This window comes from Penicillium digitatum, chromosome 1 (assembly GCF_016767815.1).
Source record: "Penicillium digitatum chromosome 1, complete sequence".
Lineage (NCBI taxonomy): Eukaryota > Fungi > Ascomycota > Eurotiomycetes > Eurotiales > Aspergillaceae > Penicillium > Penicillium digitatum.
This window is the reverse complement of record NC_089384.1, coordinates 223,367-239,792: the sequence shown is the minus strand read 5'-3', so window position 1 is coordinate 239,792 and position 16,426 is coordinate 223,367. Positions and strand designations below refer to the sequence as shown.

The 16,426-nt window shown below is 48.2% G+C and overlaps 7 protein-coding genes across 7 annotated transcripts; 2 read left to right on the top strand and 5 right to left on the bottom strand.

The window, feature by feature from the left end:
• Positions 1 to 120: 120 nt before the first annotated feature.
• Positions 121 to 1,416, bottom strand: Pdw03_2391 (Translation initiation protein Sua5; the record flags this gene model as incomplete). The annotated part of the gene is made up of 1 exon (XM_014681653.1): positions 121 to 1,416. The coding sequence occupies one exon, from the start codon at positions 1,414 to 1,416 to the stop codon at positions 121 to 123; it is 1,296 nt and encodes a 431-aa protein (XP_014537139.1).
• Positions 1,417 to 1,991: 575 nt separating this feature from the next.
• Pdw03_2390 (Fibronectin-binding A, N-terminal) lies at positions 1,992 to 5,424 on the bottom strand (the record flags this gene model as incomplete). Its single annotated transcript, XM_066100176.1, has 4 exons — positions 1,992 to 3,585; positions 3,634 to 5,213; positions 5,277 to 5,345; positions 5,392 to 5,424. 4 exons carry the CDS (start codon positions 5,422 to 5,424, stop codon positions 1,992 to 1,994), a joined length of 3,276 nt encoding a protein of 1,091 aa, XP_065955576.1.
• A 1,848-nt stretch (positions 5,425 to 7,272) lies between these two features.
• Pdw03_2389 (Extracellular membrane protein, CFEM domain) lies at positions 7,273 to 7,719 on the top strand (the record flags this gene model as incomplete). Its single annotated transcript, XM_066100175.1, has 3 exons — positions 7,273 to 7,356; positions 7,426 to 7,564; positions 7,670 to 7,719. The coding sequence occupies 3 exons, from the start codon at positions 7,273 to 7,275 to the stop codon at positions 7,717 to 7,719; spliced, it is 273 nt and encodes a 90-aa protein (XP_065955575.1).
• Positions 7,720 to 8,485: 766 nt separating this feature from the next.
• Positions 8,486 to 9,459, bottom strand: Pdw03_2388 (60S ribosomal protein uL16; the record flags this gene model as incomplete). Its single annotated transcript, XM_014681650.1, has 3 exons — positions 8,486 to 8,930; positions 9,001 to 9,176; positions 9,415 to 9,459. 3 exons carry the CDS (start codon positions 9,457 to 9,459, stop codon positions 8,486 to 8,488), a joined length of 666 nt encoding a protein of 221 aa, XP_014537136.1.
• A 1,041-nt stretch (positions 9,460 to 10,500) lies between these two features.
• Positions 10,501 to 11,228, top strand: Pdw03_2387 (uncharacterized protein; the record flags this gene model as incomplete). Its single annotated transcript, XM_066100174.1, has 2 exons — positions 10,501 to 10,719; positions 10,785 to 11,228. The coding sequence occupies 2 exons, from the start codon at positions 10,501 to 10,503 to the stop codon at positions 11,226 to 11,228; spliced, it is 663 nt and encodes a 220-aa protein (XP_065955574.1).
• Positions 11,229 to 11,644: 416 nt separating this feature from the next.
• Pdw03_2386 (MFS transporter, putative) lies at positions 11,645 to 13,351 on the bottom strand (the record flags this gene model as incomplete). Its single annotated transcript, XM_014681649.1, has 1 exon — positions 11,645 to 13,351. One exon carries the CDS (start codon positions 13,349 to 13,351, stop codon positions 11,645 to 11,647), a length of 1,707 nt encoding a protein of 568 aa, XP_014537135.1.
• Positions 13,352 to 14,375: 1,024 nt separating this feature from the next.
• On the bottom strand, positions 14,376 to 16,195 carry Pdw03_2385 (Rhamnogalacturonase, putative; the record flags this gene model as incomplete). The annotated part of the gene is made up of 7 exons (XM_014681648.1): positions 14,376 to 14,464; positions 14,538 to 14,843; positions 14,899 to 15,112; positions 15,163 to 15,297; positions 15,353 to 15,560; positions 15,623 to 15,701; positions 15,757 to 16,195. 7 exons carry the CDS (start codon positions 16,193 to 16,195, stop codon positions 14,376 to 14,378), a joined length of 1,470 nt encoding a protein of 489 aa, XP_014537134.1.
• Between the last annotated feature and the right edge of the window lie 231 nt (positions 16,196 to 16,426).

Here is a 16,426-nt window from a genome sequence, read left to right as displayed (position 1 = left end):
GGGTCATACATATTTATTTCATGTTGAAATTTATTTGATTCTAATATTCACACTTTTTAAGCCTCTATCTAAACCCGGAAAACAACCTGGACTCCATCTTCAGAACTAAATCGGGGCTTTTCAAACCCGCATTTCAGCACCAGCAGCCTTTCGTAGCCGGTTCATGACAGCTGCGGCCAGGTCACCCTCGCGGTCTGAAACACCTTCCACGTAAATAACATCAACATCAAGCTCATCCAGCCCGCGCAGGGCGGCAAATAGACCATGTGCGATGGAAACCGCATCTGAGCCAAGATGGTAATCATACGCCATCTTCGTGCGGCCGCTCGGGTTTCCATTCTCCAACACGGGGATCGGGAAACTGATAATGTTCTCAATGGGAGAAGACACGGGGTTCATGCTACTGGCGAGGTGATCTTCTGAAGCCAGCCCCAAGCCAATCTCCCAGTTCCGCGTGCGGATAATACCAATTTTGTGTGCGCCAATGGCTGTATCTTTCAGGTCTTTTTGGACAAGTTTCATCACCCCGGCTGGGTTGGATGTCGACTCAAAGAGAACAACCCGTGCCTTTGGCGAGTAATGGCGGTATTTCATTCCCGGTGCGCGTGGAACCTCCTTCACGTCTAGCGTTCCATCTTTGTAGCCGACTGCGACGTTTTCCCACCCTTCGCATTTCCGGATTTCGTCGATGCCGATGCCGCCGGGGCGCAGAATCGCTGGTGGGTCGCATAATCCGTCCACCACAGTGCTTTCAACGCCAACACCGGAGGCGCCGCCGTCGAGAATCATCTCGATGCGGTCTTTGAGATCGTGGTATACATGCTGCGCGGTTGTTGGGGATGGCTTGGTGGAGGCATTTGCAGATGGCGCGGCGAGGGGACGGTCTGTTGCGTGGATGAGTAGACGTGCGAGTGGAGAAGAGGGCATGCGGACGCCGAATGTGGTCAGGCTGGAAGTGACCTCCGGCGCCAATATGGACCCAGATGGATTGGGTAGAATGATTGTCAGTGCGCCGGGCCAGAATTTGTCGATCAAAGGCTTGTAGATCGAGGGAAGAGCGATTGGCAAACTTTGAATTGAGTTGGGGCTACCGTGGGAGGTGGGATTGAGGAGACGCTCAAGCATGTCGAGTGAGTCGACATGAACGATCAGGGGGTTGTCTGAGGGCCGTTGTTTCGCGCGATAGATTCCCTGAACAGAGGCACTGCGCGTCGCATCGGCTCCTAGGCCATATACTGTCTCGGTAGGAAATGCGACGGGAATGTCACTTGACCGGAGAAGTTTGGCAGCCTCTTCGATGGCCTGGGACTCTGGCGTTTTTTGGTTGCGCTCCTTCTCCCACCATTCTGCCAGAGATAAATCGCCGGGCCCTTTGCTGAGCCGTTGAACGGGGACAACTCTCGTTTGTGTGGGCATTTTGCTTAAGTATCTGGCACAACTGCGCTGACAGTGGCCGGCAAAAGCGCGAGTGAAAAGCAATGTGATGTTTGAGAAGGCCTCAATGACGCACCATTCGGGCGCACACGTTATCAGATGAGGGGCGAATTGATGCCCGAGGGGGGGCCGGGTTCTGGCTGTGTGGGGCGAAGTTTTTTTGGTTTATCTCAAACGTAAAATCAGAGGTCGATTCGAGCGTATATGATCGGCTATCGTTTCGCACAATGCCGTCAGAAGCGATAAGAGGCCCAACATTTGAGGTCGCGAGAAAAATGGTTCGGGTCATGACGTTGGATGACTCAGCGCGTCAGGAACTCGGACTGCAATCACATCGCCAACGATGTTATTGACAATGGATTTGAAAAGGTAGGAGTTGTTCAAGATTTTATGGGGTAGTTGAAGCGGGATTGTGGCTGATCAGCTGGCACAAAAAGACCAGGGGCATACATCGGCTTGACACCGATAATTATCTTATATAACCTGATTGGATTGAATCGGTTGACTTGAATTCAAAGCTCTAATCTATGCATTCTCTATGTATACACAAGTCTCAATCACTTCTTCTTACCCTTACCACCTCCGCCACCCTTTCCACCTTTGCCCTTGCCCTTATCACCCCCACCGCCGCTTCCAGCTCCTGCAGTCATGATGCGCACCTTGCCCACAACCATAGTGTTGATAATCTCAGTATCTTTCCAGCTCTTGATGAGCTCTCCCTCCCGTTCCCGGAGACGCTCAGCGTCGACACGAGAGATCCCGACATCTTCGGCGTGCTCCTTCTTAACCTTCCCGGTGGTGGTCTCGGACACCCACCGACCAATGATCTCCTTGACGGCCTTGCCCTTCTTTACAGTGCCTGGCTGCAGTTTGACTTTGTACTTGTAGCGTCCAAGGGCAGCCCATGGGGCGCATACAGGAATAGCAGCAATTATTTCATCATCCGTAGTTGGTGTACCCACCAGGGCTGGAATCCAAGTGAGATCCGAAGCTTCTGCGGCAGCTGTCTCCTCGCTGTAATCGTCCGTTCCATTTTCCGTAAACTGGGCCTGCCGTTTGCGCTCGGCTTCGGCAGCGCGCTCATGTTGGGCCCGTCGTCGTTGCCTTTGCGCCTCAGCCTCTCGTTCACGCTGTTCCTTGGCCTCAGCTGCCTTGGCCGCCTTTGCGGCCTTGCCCTTGTTAGCACCCACTAACCGAAGAGCAAGTTCTCGCTCATCCTCGTCCTGATTAGCATACTTGGCAGCAGCGCGCTTGTCCTTCGCCCGCTTACCGCGAGTAGGGGCGATGCGTGGTGCAGCTGATTCTTCCTCGCCGGGACGGTCAAGCGACTTGCCTTGTCGCAAGGTACGTCGCTCTCGAGCGTTCAAGTTCGGTTCTTCATTTTGCCCAGGTGCAGGATTTTGACCTGCTGTTGATTTGGCTTCTTCTTCTTCCTCTTCCTCTTCTTCTTCCTCCGGCTGATCCTCTGCAACTTCTTGCTCAAGTTCATCCTTTACCTCTTCTTCCGGGTCGGACCTAGACTCCGATTCTTGAGTTGGTTGAGAGGTAAAAAGCTCGGAATTGCTTCGCTGGAGAGGGTTTCGGGAGGCGGCTTTCTCATCTTCATCCTCCTCTTCAGATGCCTCATTTCCCTTTTCTGCGTCTTCGTTGGCCTCTGTCTGCCATTGGGCTTCTGGCTCCAAGAAGTCCTTCAGCTCAGAAGCCTCAGTCTCATCTGCAGGAGGTATAGCGGCTAGTGGAATGTCAGATGTGTCGAATCGCTGCTTATGGTTCCGAACGCTTTCTTGGCTGACTTGGAACATGATGCCAAATCCAAGCACCAGTTGCGATGGCGCCAAGAAGTTCTTCTCTCCCTTGATTTGGAAAACACCCGTGGGCATTATTCCGCTGCCGTTCTCTGCGATTTTGGATACCTGATGAGCATGCGCCCACCAAGCAGACATGACAGCCTTTGAATCCCAAGCAGTGGAAGTCGCGACGCAAAGGTTGCCAGCTTGAGATAATGTGCTTGGAGAGATTGGTGCGTCTGCACTGCCGGCTCGGTTCTTCACCACTATTGGCGTCGCACCTTCGAGGTCAGCGTGCACAAAGATATCGCCCTTCGACAAATAACGCCGGTAGAGCAATTCACTTTGCATAGCATCACGTGCACTGCTGGGATTAGTATGTCGTAGAACAGTGTTCAATGGAATCACGTACCCTATAACCAAGTAGCCCTCCGAAGAAATGAAAAAGACAAATTTCTCAAACCAGAATGGCGTCCGAGCCTGTCGAAGCACTTGCTTCTCTTTCTTCAAGCCTCGCTTCAGCTCGGTCGTCACCTTCTTCTCGTGACTCTTCAGTGCCTTCGTAGACGACTGGGTTGTCCTTTGTTCCTTCTCTGAGGCTTGCTTCTTCTGATCATAGTATTGTGATGCATTCGCCCATGGGCTCAAACCAAGGTCAATGTCAATGGTCAAAAGCTTAGACTCTCGTTCCGCACTGCTTGTCTCTTGATCTGCTTCGTTCTCTGAATCGGAGTCTGATTCATCGCTGCTAGAAAACTCCTCCTCTTCATCCTCGTCGTCGCCGGCCTCTCCAAGAAGTAGGCTGACTGTATTTTCGTACAATTTGAGGGGCAATTTGATGATCTGCGCCACTGGATTGCCGCGATCCTGTTCCATCTCAATCAGGCGCGCAATTTCACCCCAGTCCATTCCCTGGGCCACCAGTCCATTGACAGCATCCATTGCCTCCTGAACTCGGTATACATTGTCCTGAATAGCATTCGCTTTGCGGATGTGAAGCTCTTGTACGTTCTTGAGCTCATCAATCCGCTTTTTGTGCTCGAATCGCACGGATTCGAGCTTCTTCTTGGCTGCCTCCTCGCGCTCTGTCAATCGCGACTCGAGTCGCTGAGATTCAAGAGATGAAAAGTACTCGTCGACTGTGGCATTGAAGCGCTCGAACTCTAGGATCTTTATTCCTGGTTTATTTTCAAACTGTCGAGGTTTGAAAGGATGAAAGTCTTCGTAAAGCAGGCCCGCGGCCTTTGATGAAGTCTCTCCTTCCGGGATGGGTCGCGTGTCTTCTTTTGCAACAATGTAGCCAGGATGGCTAGCGCCAGAGTCAAAGGTGTTGGAAACTCGCCGCGATTCTTCTAGCACCTCTTTTACGGCCTGCAACAGATCTTGGCTCCCTATTACTTGATCCAGCGGCGTTGTGGTATCAAATTCCTTGATCGCAAAGACGTGGTCGAGGAGCAGAGGAGGATATTCAGGAAAGCCTTGCGACAATGCTTTTCGCAAAACATCCGTTCCCTTTTTTTTGAATTTTTTGGGTGCGTTTCCCTCTTGGGCAGAAAGCCCCTGTGCCTTTTCCAGAGTTTGCAAAACTCGATCCGCTGTGATGTCCGGAACCCCATCATAATTCTGTTTATTCGACACAGTGTACTTGAGTCCAGCCTTGATCTCTTCCTGACCCACACCAGCAGCAACTTGGCGGAAGAAAGCAAGAATATTGTACTCGCGGTCTGTCAAGATGATGTTACCACCGGCGAAGAATTCGAGGAAGATGTGATATGCGCCATCGCTGAAAGAAATTTCGATGATGCGATCTGTTCCGATTTGAGAGATTCCCGTAATTCGGCGAGACTTCAGATATTTTCGGAGACGGGTCACAAAGGGCGAGGGTGTGGTTGCCGTAGTTCGCGTATACTGAGTGACATGAGTGCGAAAACCGGAGTCAATAATGAGTTGACGCCGGTGGTCCGGTTTAGCGAGTTTGAAAAGAAATATACGCTGTTAAAAAAATCGAATCAGCTTGATATCCTTAGATGACAAAGAGAAATGAACTGAGCGTACCGAGGACAGGTCGTAGATGTTGGACACTCGGAGGTTGACACACTCTGACGCCAATTCTTGCGTGATGACCTGAAGTTGTTAGTGTTGTATCTCTTTGCAGTGTATTTGAAGATACCTTGACGTCCAAAGACGAGAATCTCTGCTTCATGTTTGTGTTTGTGAGGAGATGAGGAATTTTTGAGGGTGACGTATGCGGGGCTGGAACTAGCTGTACGAGAAAATCGAGAAAATACTGCCGGTCAGAAAACTACTTCGTCACCCCACTTACCTGTAATATAAAGATCCTGAGCACCATGAATGAGTTAACCAATAGAGCTCTATGAGTGAAGTGGGGACTTTTCAATGGGCAAATAAAAATGGAAAAATGGCGTGCACTAGGAAAAACCAGATAGGAAATCGGATGTCTCTACATGTGTGATAAAGGCGGAACATAAGGCGGTGTGCGAAAGCCAACCAATCAAGTGTCATATGCTCTCGGGGTCCTAGTTCGGAATAGCGGGAATAGCGGCCATCGCGCAGTAATCATATACTTCAGCCCTATGAACTATTGCCTATGTATTTTATTTCTGCTTCAAAAAACTATGCTTGCAAGATGCATAAAGAAGATAAAAATTTAGGGAAAGTTCTTCCAAGGTTTTTCCAATGCCGATTCTATGAAGGTCAGCTTTTACGTCTTTTCTCGTGTAAACATGAGAGAGAAGAAAGCGAGATTCTAACCACAAGGATACCCCAAGGCTCTTGCTTTTGATCCAGTTTATGATCTCTGGGGTCGCAAGGTTTTACATTTCCACTGTCTTTTCCAATCTTCCCTTATTCATTCCACTTGCTTCACCTACTTCACTTCTGCAGGCAAGCCAGCGACTAAACCGCATTTCCGGTATTCGGACCCTACAGACTTGGTAAACTCGCAAGTAAACAAGATAGTTTGCTTCTATTGGTATCGTTACTAGAACAGCCGCGTGTCTTCAGTTTTCTTCCTGTCCTTCATGGCCCTCTTATGAAGATCCGACTTAATCTATCCAGCAAGGAGTACACGGTTTCGAGAGCCATTCTCGTGGACCAGTCTCAATATGTTGCGAGAGTGTTTGGCGGCAACTTTACGGAAGTGAAGGACCAACCAGTGGTTATGAAAGAGCTTGACGGTGTTCTTTTCATACAAAGTTTCGAAATCCGTTTGCTTTGGCTATCTACTGGCGAGGTCAATTGCAGAAATCAAGAACCGGGTGCCAAGGCCGCAACTTTGATTGAATTTGCACGTCTAGCTGATGTGTGCGACATCAGCCAAGTCGAAGCCCAAATCGCCGAACATCCAAGAAAAAGTATCAACCAGAGAATTACCAACAACGGAAGCGTTAACAAGAAAGGCGACGATGAATCCTCAATCAACAATGAAAATGACCCTAACGCAAGCACCCAAGGTTTTACAACTGAAGACATTCGCTCGGTTATAAACTTGTCAATAGGACACCAAGTACGCTCTCTGGTAGCTAAAGCATCCGTCGCTGGGTTCCTGTCGAAGAAAGACTACCGATTCGCCAAGTTAGCTCAAGAAGTTCCTGTGTTTGGAGCCGATCTTCTTGTCCAGGTCCAAGCCACAACTAGAGGTGTTCAATACCTCAATAACACAGCAATTTGGCAAAAAGTGCTTGAGGAGCCACATCACAGGAGTCGATATTTGCTTTGGAATTTTAACTCAGTCAAGATACTATTCCGCTATCCGTATCGTGCTGTTAAGTCTATTATCCGGCGTTGTAACATTCCCATTTCTAAAAGCTCACATTCCAACAAAATCTCATTCCACACATCACCCAGACACTGGGTTTGTTGATACTGGGATACCTATATGAGAAGGAATGCGTTACCTCTCCTAGTGCTACAAAAATAGATTGGCTGTTGATAAATCGGGCAAGGGCGTCCGTCCTGTGTTCATAAAATCCTCCACTTTCACGCTCTCAGTCTTCTGACACATTACCACTATATACTACATCGATCCAAAATGAAGCTCACAATCTTCTTTCCACTGGCTGCTTTCCTGTCTTGGACTGTCGCTGATCCTCTGGATGATGCCAGTCCCTGCCTTGTATGCTCTCCCTATCTGGGCATCTGATGTGAACTCAAAATACTAACCACTTTTTCACCTCTTGGACAGATTCGTTGTATCAACGAAGCCTCTGCTGTGGCAGGCTGTGTCTCCTCTGTTGATTACAAGTGCACTTGCCCAAGCCCAGCGTTCAAGGATACGCTCGGTACTTGTTTGAAGGTCTCTTGTACCCCAGATGACGTGACAGGTATGTTCTCCTCACCCACTCAGCTTCTGTTACTATTTACTTTCCGAATCAGTCTCAACCGAGATTCGACTTGTTGGAAGACCCGAGCTAATGGTTTTCCTTTAGTTGCCGGGGAATTGCATAAGGCACGTTGCGGTGGGTCGCCGCCTCAGTGAGTATGGATGTATACTCCATACTTCGATGCCTACTTGATCTCTTTTTCGAGAGAACGAATGTAGTCGATTGAAAAAAAGAGTGAGGATGATCAAGATCTTGCTTGGTTCTGGAAATTTCGCCCAACTGCTGTTAGCAAACTTAAACCCTAAGTAGGCATAGGCTGGTTGAAGATGTAGAGTGTGGGATAGCCTCAAACTTGTACACTGGACATCCAAGACAACGTCGATTTTTGGTTCTTGCTTCTGAATTGCGCCCAGCTTCATTGATAGATACATGAAATATGTCTGAATCTGAATGCTGAAAACTTCAGGAAGCAAGCGATGGGGCTTGAAGGACAATGTTATGTGGTGGTGGATGGCTGGTGCTGCAGTCTTGGTGACATGACCGATGTTTGAGCCCTATTCATTCTCTATGCTCTGGTCATTGGAAATGGAAAAAGCCCAATGTAGAGTTAGGTCCAGACTTCTGCTAGTTTACTAGACATCCTTGATGGCAACATGTCGAATGATCCGTGCATGGTCAGACAAGCTCAAGTGTGGCCTGTTCGACAGATTCAAAATCAGTACATTACGTATATATAACGGCCCCGGCGGATTTACAATTCTATAAGTGCAATGTAGGCGAGCGAATCATGATACCCCTGCAAGAACTCCATCATTGCGATTGCAAGAGATTGATATCAAGGTGAATGGGACAAGGTAAAGACAATAAGAACATTCAAGTATTTTCGTTCTGAACTTCATATTCTGATCAACCCATCAACATCTAAGCGACGTTCTCGTAGGCAACGGGGAAGCGCTTCATGTTCTTCTCGACGGGGCCGTGGCCACGGAGGAACTGAACGTAGGCACCGTCCTGGAGAAGCTTGCCCTCCTGGCGGAGCTGGAGGTACTCCTCGCGACGGACGGGGGTGAAACCCCAGTTCTTGGACACAATGATCTTTTGGCGACCGGGGAACTTGTACTGGGAGCGGCGGAGGGCCTCAAGAGCGGTAGCACGGTGGGCGTCACGGGTGCGGACGGACAGAATGATCTGGCCAATGTTCACACGGGCGACGAGACCCTGGGGCTTACCGAAGGCACCACGCATACCGGTCTGCAGACGATCGGCACCAGCGCAAGACAACATCTTGTTGATACGGACGACGTGGTAGGGGTGCACACGGACGCGCAGGTGGAAACCTTCCTTACCGGCGATCTTGACAAGGTACCTGTTGAAAGTTGTGAGTTTGTGTCCCTGGGTGTCAGGCGAGATATGTGGGAGCGGATCGGATAACGTACTTGTTGGCGCAAATACGGGCGGCCTCGAGAGCCTCGGAGGAAAGCTGCTCGTACTCGTTGGAAACCAAGTGGATGCACATGGGGAAGTCATCCACGTTGGCCTTCTTACGACCAAGATCGAAGATACGAATCTTAGGGTCGGGAACACCACGGTTGAACCGGGACTTGGGGTAGGGCTGGACGTTGAGAACTGATGTCAGCCAAACGGCTCATCTTCAAAAAAAAAAAGAAAAATTGAAAGTTCCATAAACTGCACAATCACAGTGCTCACAGTGCTACAGGGATCATCCCTCATAGCTAAAATGATATTCCGGCCATGGCGAGGTGGTTGTTGACGATATGTTGGTGCACGCTCCCCACCAACATAACCCGCACAAATCTTCAAAAGCTCGCAAAATCGAAATCGGAACGCACCTTGTTCTTGCAGTAGCGGTAGCATCTCGCGGGACGACGGGCCATTTTGAGTGCTGGAAGGGTGGTGATGGCACTTCCTGCGAACTGGGTATAGGTTGTCGGTGGTTGTCGAGGGTTCGGAAGGAGAAAGAGAAAAGAGGGTCGATTGCGCTGTGGTCACGGGTCTTGATTTCCAAGCAGCACTGTGGCAAAAGGGTTTAACCCTATAATTGCCTGAGCGCTCAGGCATCCACAGAGATCATAGATTGACCCTATGATTGGTTCCAAGCTTTCTCCACCAATCCCGTTTTGGCCCACTCTTACCGTGCTGATAAATTGAGTCCTCCTTGAGTTACTCTCTTTGATGCACTTCCAAGGTTGAAAGGATTCATCCCTATGGAGTAATTTCGATCAACACTAATTTTGGTTCCCAAGTACTTCGAGTTATGTATTAACCTGCTTTTAACGCTAAAATTGACTCAACAAAGTAACGACCACCCGGGTATTCAACCCCCCGGTTAAAAGCTTGCTTGCAACAAGAGATTCATTCTTCAATGTGTTGTTTCATGAATTATTAAAGAGCCCGCTTTGGATGCTGCACTTATGAGGCTCGTGACATTACCTTCCGTAGGACAGCAAAAAGACGAAGAGTAGACTTCCTTGAAAAGAATATGAACTTACTGCAGAGAAGAAAGTCCAATTTGCTTGGTCGACTTCAGACGCTAGAAGCCGCACTAAAATGGTGCTATCCAATCCTGAGGTCAGCTATTGCGCTGATCAATTTTGCAGTGAGATCAGATATCACAAGCCCCTCCTTAACAGCGAAAGCAAGACTAGCGTCAAGCCCAGTTCCCAGTCGTTTACTTCGAGAGCTACATAATGCTGTTTCAATATCTACGTTAGCCTCTGTGAAGGCTGAGCGAGAAGCTGGTAGGGGAGGGATTTTTATACTAAAGTCGCAGTTCTTTCTAGAATATAAGTAGTTCAATATAACATCTGCTTGCATAATATGAGAGGAAAGGCGTGGCAGCATAGTAGTGGAGGGCCATATCCCCGACTACAAATATAGGCACAACACCCTAAAGGATCTAAAGCCCGAACTTGGTCATGACCTATGCGAAGTTCACAAATGTGCCACCAGATGTGGCAAAGCTGAGTCTCTCGAAAGGATGCCGCCAAATGTACAACCCAGACACCCGCGGTATGATCGTCACCATACCGGGCAAGCCCCATGATGCCGTCACGGGCGAGTTCCATTCACAATTCGCCATAGCTGCATATCTTGCGAACATGAAAGATTTCTTCTGGTCTCTTACAATTGCAAGAGTGGAAGGAAACATTTGGTTCCAAAGAATCAGATGGATCATGGATCCCCCAGAATCTTCCTCTAGGTCGAAGCGATAAAGTGGCCCTCGCTCGTTCTTGAAGTTGGCCTCTCTGAGTCGAGAAAGAAGCTCCTAGCAGACGCCTGGTGGCTTGCGAACTCCCAGGGGGAAGTTCATGTTGTGATAATTACATCGGTCAATCTGACTGTGGCTAGGGTCACATTTGAAACCATTGGGCTTGAGCAGCCATCAAAAGATATGCGCAACGGTCGGCGTCTGTACCGAACAGAGACCCGCCAGTCAATTGTGGTCTCTCGTGTACACGGTGGCCCAGGTCAACCGATTACCACAGTGCCTAATACCTCACCAATTATCACTACCCTGGAAGAGGTGCTCTGCCGCCCCTCCCGGAGACCGATCCAACGATCCCTATTTCCTCATTGGAAAGGATCGCGAGTGCCGCATGGCGTTGGCAAGGCATTTGAGTTTGTTGTGTTTTCCACTGTCTAAGATTCTCCGGTTTAGCATTGCGAGTGTGGCTTAGCGTCATGACAGCCTTCTAGGTCTGTTCCGTCTTTTTCGTTATTGTTAAACCTCAAATATGGCCCCCCTAGGCCATAAACAGGAACCTTGGTTTTTGTTATGGTCTAGTGGAAAAGTACGCTGTATTTCGTTCAACAGTTATCCGTGATTCTTCTAGGGCGGGGTGAGATTGCGAGTGCCGTATGACATTGGAAAGGCCTTCCAAGTAAGTGACTTTGCTTTTTTGGTTTTCCTTTTGTATTAATTTTCTTTTGCCTATATCAATATGACATATGACAGCTCGGAATCTGTCCCATACCTTGTTCTACCCAAAGATTTCTGTAATACCTCGATGAGGTCGAATTCTAAATACAGATATGGAAGATATCACATAAGAATATTGCTCAGCTATGAAACTGGAAGTCCAAACGCTTGTTTCCTTCATCGGTAGTAGTGCTAAGATAAGTTGCCTTCTCCTCTGGGGTGAATTTGTCCCATTGAGCCTTCTTCCATTGGTTCCTGCGCATGTAGTACACCTTTGCCAGAACATAGGCAACCATAGTAGCGACGTTGATAGCGATGAGTTGCCTGTTTCCACGTCGGTAGAGTGGTTTGTCATCTTTGCGGTAAATGTTGGAGGATGCAATGCCAGAAAGTTGAATGGTCACATTGAACAGCGCTGCACTGACACTTCGAGTTCGCACCGTACCACTTAGGCGTGAGCACCATCCAACGTGCGTTGCTTGCGGGTTTGGCCAGCCAACCAGGATGAACGAAACCGCATACATGCTCCAGTGTGACAGTGATCCACTTGATGTGTAAAGGACGATGAGAAGTGGGAAACTCCATAGCTGAGGGACAAGCCCGACGAGGGAGACTTGTTGCAAACGCTCAGACAGCTCAGTTATAAGCAGCAAATTGATGGAGGCAAAAACAGTGACAGGAATTGTCAACAAAGTGGTCTCGAAAGTGTTAAATCCAATCGCTTTAAGTGAAAGCGTGAGATAACTCTTGGGTGGCGAAGTAGGTATTTCGAAAAGCATTCCAATGACGTAAATCGGCCACAGATCGTAGTCCATCAAGCTTTTCCACAACATCTTGAGAGAAATGGCCTGGCGATTGTGCATGTCGCCCTTGGACGGATCATCTCGCAACACCCTGTTCACAATGATCTTCTCTTCCCTTTCGGTGAAATAGCCCTTAGGGTTCCACCAAGTCTTTGTCTGGGTAGGACCAGGTATCAAGAATAAGAAACTGAGGAATCCTATCATGATACTAATGAGTGCCTCGATGAGGAACAGCCATCGCCAACCTTCGCGGCCATCCACACCGCGCATGTGCAGAACACCATACGCGATAAATGAGGCTACCACACCTGACATGGAATCAGTGAACCAAAACAATGCGAGACGGAATGGCATCTCGGTTTTGGTGTAGAAGTATGAAAGATACAAGATTGCATCTGGGATGAAGCCACCCATGAAGAGGCCGATGAAGAAGCGACAAGCAAAGAAGCCAGAGCGACCCTGCATAAAGAACTGGCCACCGGATGCCAAACTCCACAAGATGATCTGGAAAGGAATCCAACGGTCTGGCCCCAATCTCTTTCCAAGCATCTGAGACGGGATCTCAGCAATTAGGAAGCCGACACGGTACATGTTTTGCGCGTTGTTGTAGTCGTTGGTGGTGATCTTCAGATCGTCGAGGAGGTTATCAGCCGCGGCACTTCCCAGATTACCCCGATCGAGGTTGAGTCCAAAGAACATGATCAGGATCCACAACAGAATCTTCCAATCGGTCTTGCGGCGCACCGAGACTTCCTCACGGTGAGTCCATCTTTCGTCCGGATCGAATCTGTGTAGATTCTCGTAGTCCGGACGAGGCTGGTAATATTGCGCCAGCAGGGGATCATCAAACACACTTCGAACTGTGGCAATGGAATTCGGGTCAACTTTTCGTCTCCGAGAGAAAAGTGCAGAGAACAGCGACTGGGACTCCCGTTCTTCCTCTGGCTCGGCTAGGGTTGTCACGACAGAACCATTTTTATCATGATGAATGTCGTTCTGAGGCTCAAAATCTGATCCAAGATCTTTGGACAGTGTCGATGCCATGGCTGTCTTTGGTGTATGTCCAAAATCAAGACCAAGACCAAGAAGGATGCCAAACTGTAGTTTCGGCACTGGGTTGAATGCTATTCATTGATTTTGAGATCAAACGATTTATATATCAGGTGAAGTGATAAAAAAACCTCAATACTACAGATTGAATGGCCGCCCAAAATTCGTGCTCGAGCACGTGCATGATGCCATCGACGCCAACGAACGGAATGACTCCTTAGGGAGGAATGGCGAATTCATCCTAGCATTTTTGAAAAGGACGCTATAACGGTCTAAAGAACGCCTGCCTGGTCAGTTCCAAGAAAACTTCCAAGAGCTATCAAAAAGATACGATGTCTTGGTGAATGAGAACAAGCCTTGCATCTTAGCCGATATTTACGCCATGATCGCGCCTGATTGCATCAGTCTTCATCCAATCCAGTTAATTAAAGGTGGGAATCTTAACATCGTAGTGGCCCAGATTGGTGGAAAAAATTGTCTTACAATAATATATCTAACTTCTGCGATTTCTAGAACTGAGGGTCCTAACATCACTGTCAATCTCGATACTCACAAGTCGTGTTCGCCTGACCGAACGGTTGATTTCCCACATGGCACAAGCGCTGGCGTCAAAATATCGGTTTGCTGACGCCATCTGAAGGGGTCTTGGATCTAATAAGCTTCATACTGTGTGTACTGGAGGCTTGAAAATTAGTCCCTGACTAGGAATCTGATGGTAGGGCTGACGACATGTCTTGGCCTCTTCAAATACTAAATTCCACCATCAAAAGGTAGAGAAAATAAATCCAAGATGGCATCTTTAAGCTTTGGGAGGGTGTGTTGTCTTTCTCACGGATTAATTTAACATTTGATACCCTCTTCTTTTACTTGCACTCAACTAAAAGCTAATCACCTCTGCAGCACATGTCAACCCCTACTAACCACATCACACATGCCAAAGATTGCCGCGATGCTAGGGAGCATGGTGCTCATCAGTATATCAGCATATACTAGACCTTCTCCAGCGATAAGTTGTCGCTTAGAAGCTTCCCCAATAGTGCAAGTCGTAATCCACACCACCTGGGCGCCACAGAGGAGCGGGGCTGTAAACAGGAATGGGGGACGCGGCTGTACAAGTTAGTGACCTGGTGTAAAAGGTGCAAAAAAGAAAAAAAGAAAAAAGAAATGGGGAAAAGCTTACTTCCATAACCTGTACTGGGCACAGCCCAAGTAGGAGTCGCGGGGGCCTTCCACCCAGTTGGGGTGGCTGTAAGAGTGTAGGTGCTGGAATAAGGAGAAGGGGATTCTCCCGCACCGAGAGATTTGATACCATTGCTTGGCCCGTAGCTGTTATCTCCAACGCCAAAGATATTGCTGATCTTGTTTACAACCTGAGTACCCGATTCTGTCCACAATGAGAAATCTTCGACAGTGACATTGGTAGCAAATGTGAGATCATTCGCAACGAGATAAAGGGGAGGACGTTTCGTTCCATCGGCAACCGAGCCTGAGGAAATTTGCATTAGAAAATCGCCAGATGTAACATTTTGTCCACAACTTACCAGAGAAATTGCGGAAAACCAGGTTGCTTAACGCCACCGCACCAGTGTCGGGCTCAAAGACATTCTGCCAGTACTGGTTGATATCCAAGCCATAAAGACTTCCCAAAGAGCGGAAATTCTCAAAGGTGATGTTTGTGACGTAGCCGGATCCACCAGGATATGTCTTGATGAAAGCAACGTTGTTACCTTGGATGATGCTGATGTTGCGTGCTACCTACTGCAATGTTAGCACTTCATGGACATCCGCATGTGGTTAGAACTGACGATATTTGAGATCTCGGCAGACGTATTCAGACTGCCGATGGAGATACCAGAGCCTGCTTGATTGCACACCAAGTTTTCAATCAAGGCATGGTGAGATGGACTTTTCACCGAAACACACTCGTCACGATTGGTAACCTACAATTACAGTTAGCTTGGGTGAAACCTGGAGATCAGGACTTGATACGCATACCTCATTGTCGTGGATCCAATAGTTGGATCCAATGGCATCAATCCCATCATAACTACCCAGGTTTGCTCCTCGAATTGTCAAATGATAGGCCTCAACGTTGATAGCAAAGTCAAAGATTATGTGGAACTTGGGGCTGTCGACAAGAATCAAGTCATGGACGGATGCATTGGTCGGCGAGATCAAACGCACCAGGCGTGGGCGATCCGTGCTATCGTGTCATGTAAGCCTAACAAAATTCCACAGGATTTGTAGAAATGGTCCATCGCTTACTTTCCAAGATTTCGGTAGAGATAACCCTGTCCTTGGAAGGCCCCTTTGCCATTGGACGAATAGAACTCGAAATCCACAGCTGTTGTTGTATTAATATCAAGCTCCAAGGAGAACATCTGCAGAGGTCAACTCACCGTTGACAATGACGAGCACATCTAGTAAGAATTTATTATCACCCTCCCCATTGATAGTGGCATTGATGATCTCTGTGCCGGCAAACCCTTGGAGTAGCAACTCACGTGCAATATTCCAGTTGCCGCCGTATGCAGCTGTAATCAGGCCATCCAATTGGAATGCCCAATTGGTACCATTAAGGAGAGTCACACCTCGCTCGATGAGATACTCTCCTTCGGGTACAATGAGTCGGCTGCCCGGATGTTTGAGAACACAGTCTGAGAAAGCGGTCTCCAGCGCAGTAGAGATATCAGTCTTGTTATCGGCTACAGCACCATAATCAAGAACGTTGCATTCAAACGTTTTCTCTTGGAGGTTGGTTGTTGGACCAACGGGGCCATTAAGTTGGCCTGCGGCAATGCGCAACAACGGAAGCAAGAGTAAACCGGCGAACTTCATCGTGAAGTGATGATTAGGTGGAGTTCAATTTCTGTTCACTCTTGGTTCTATATTGTTCTATTTCTACTCAGCGAGCGAGTTATAGCTCAACTTATTTTCAACGCAATCTGTCTCGCAATCTGTCTGTATAGGGTCTTTAGGCCCCCTTTGATCAATATCTTTAATTAAAGACGCCATAATTTCTCCATCCACTAGAATCGCGATTCGGCATTGAAAACTGAGACAAAACAT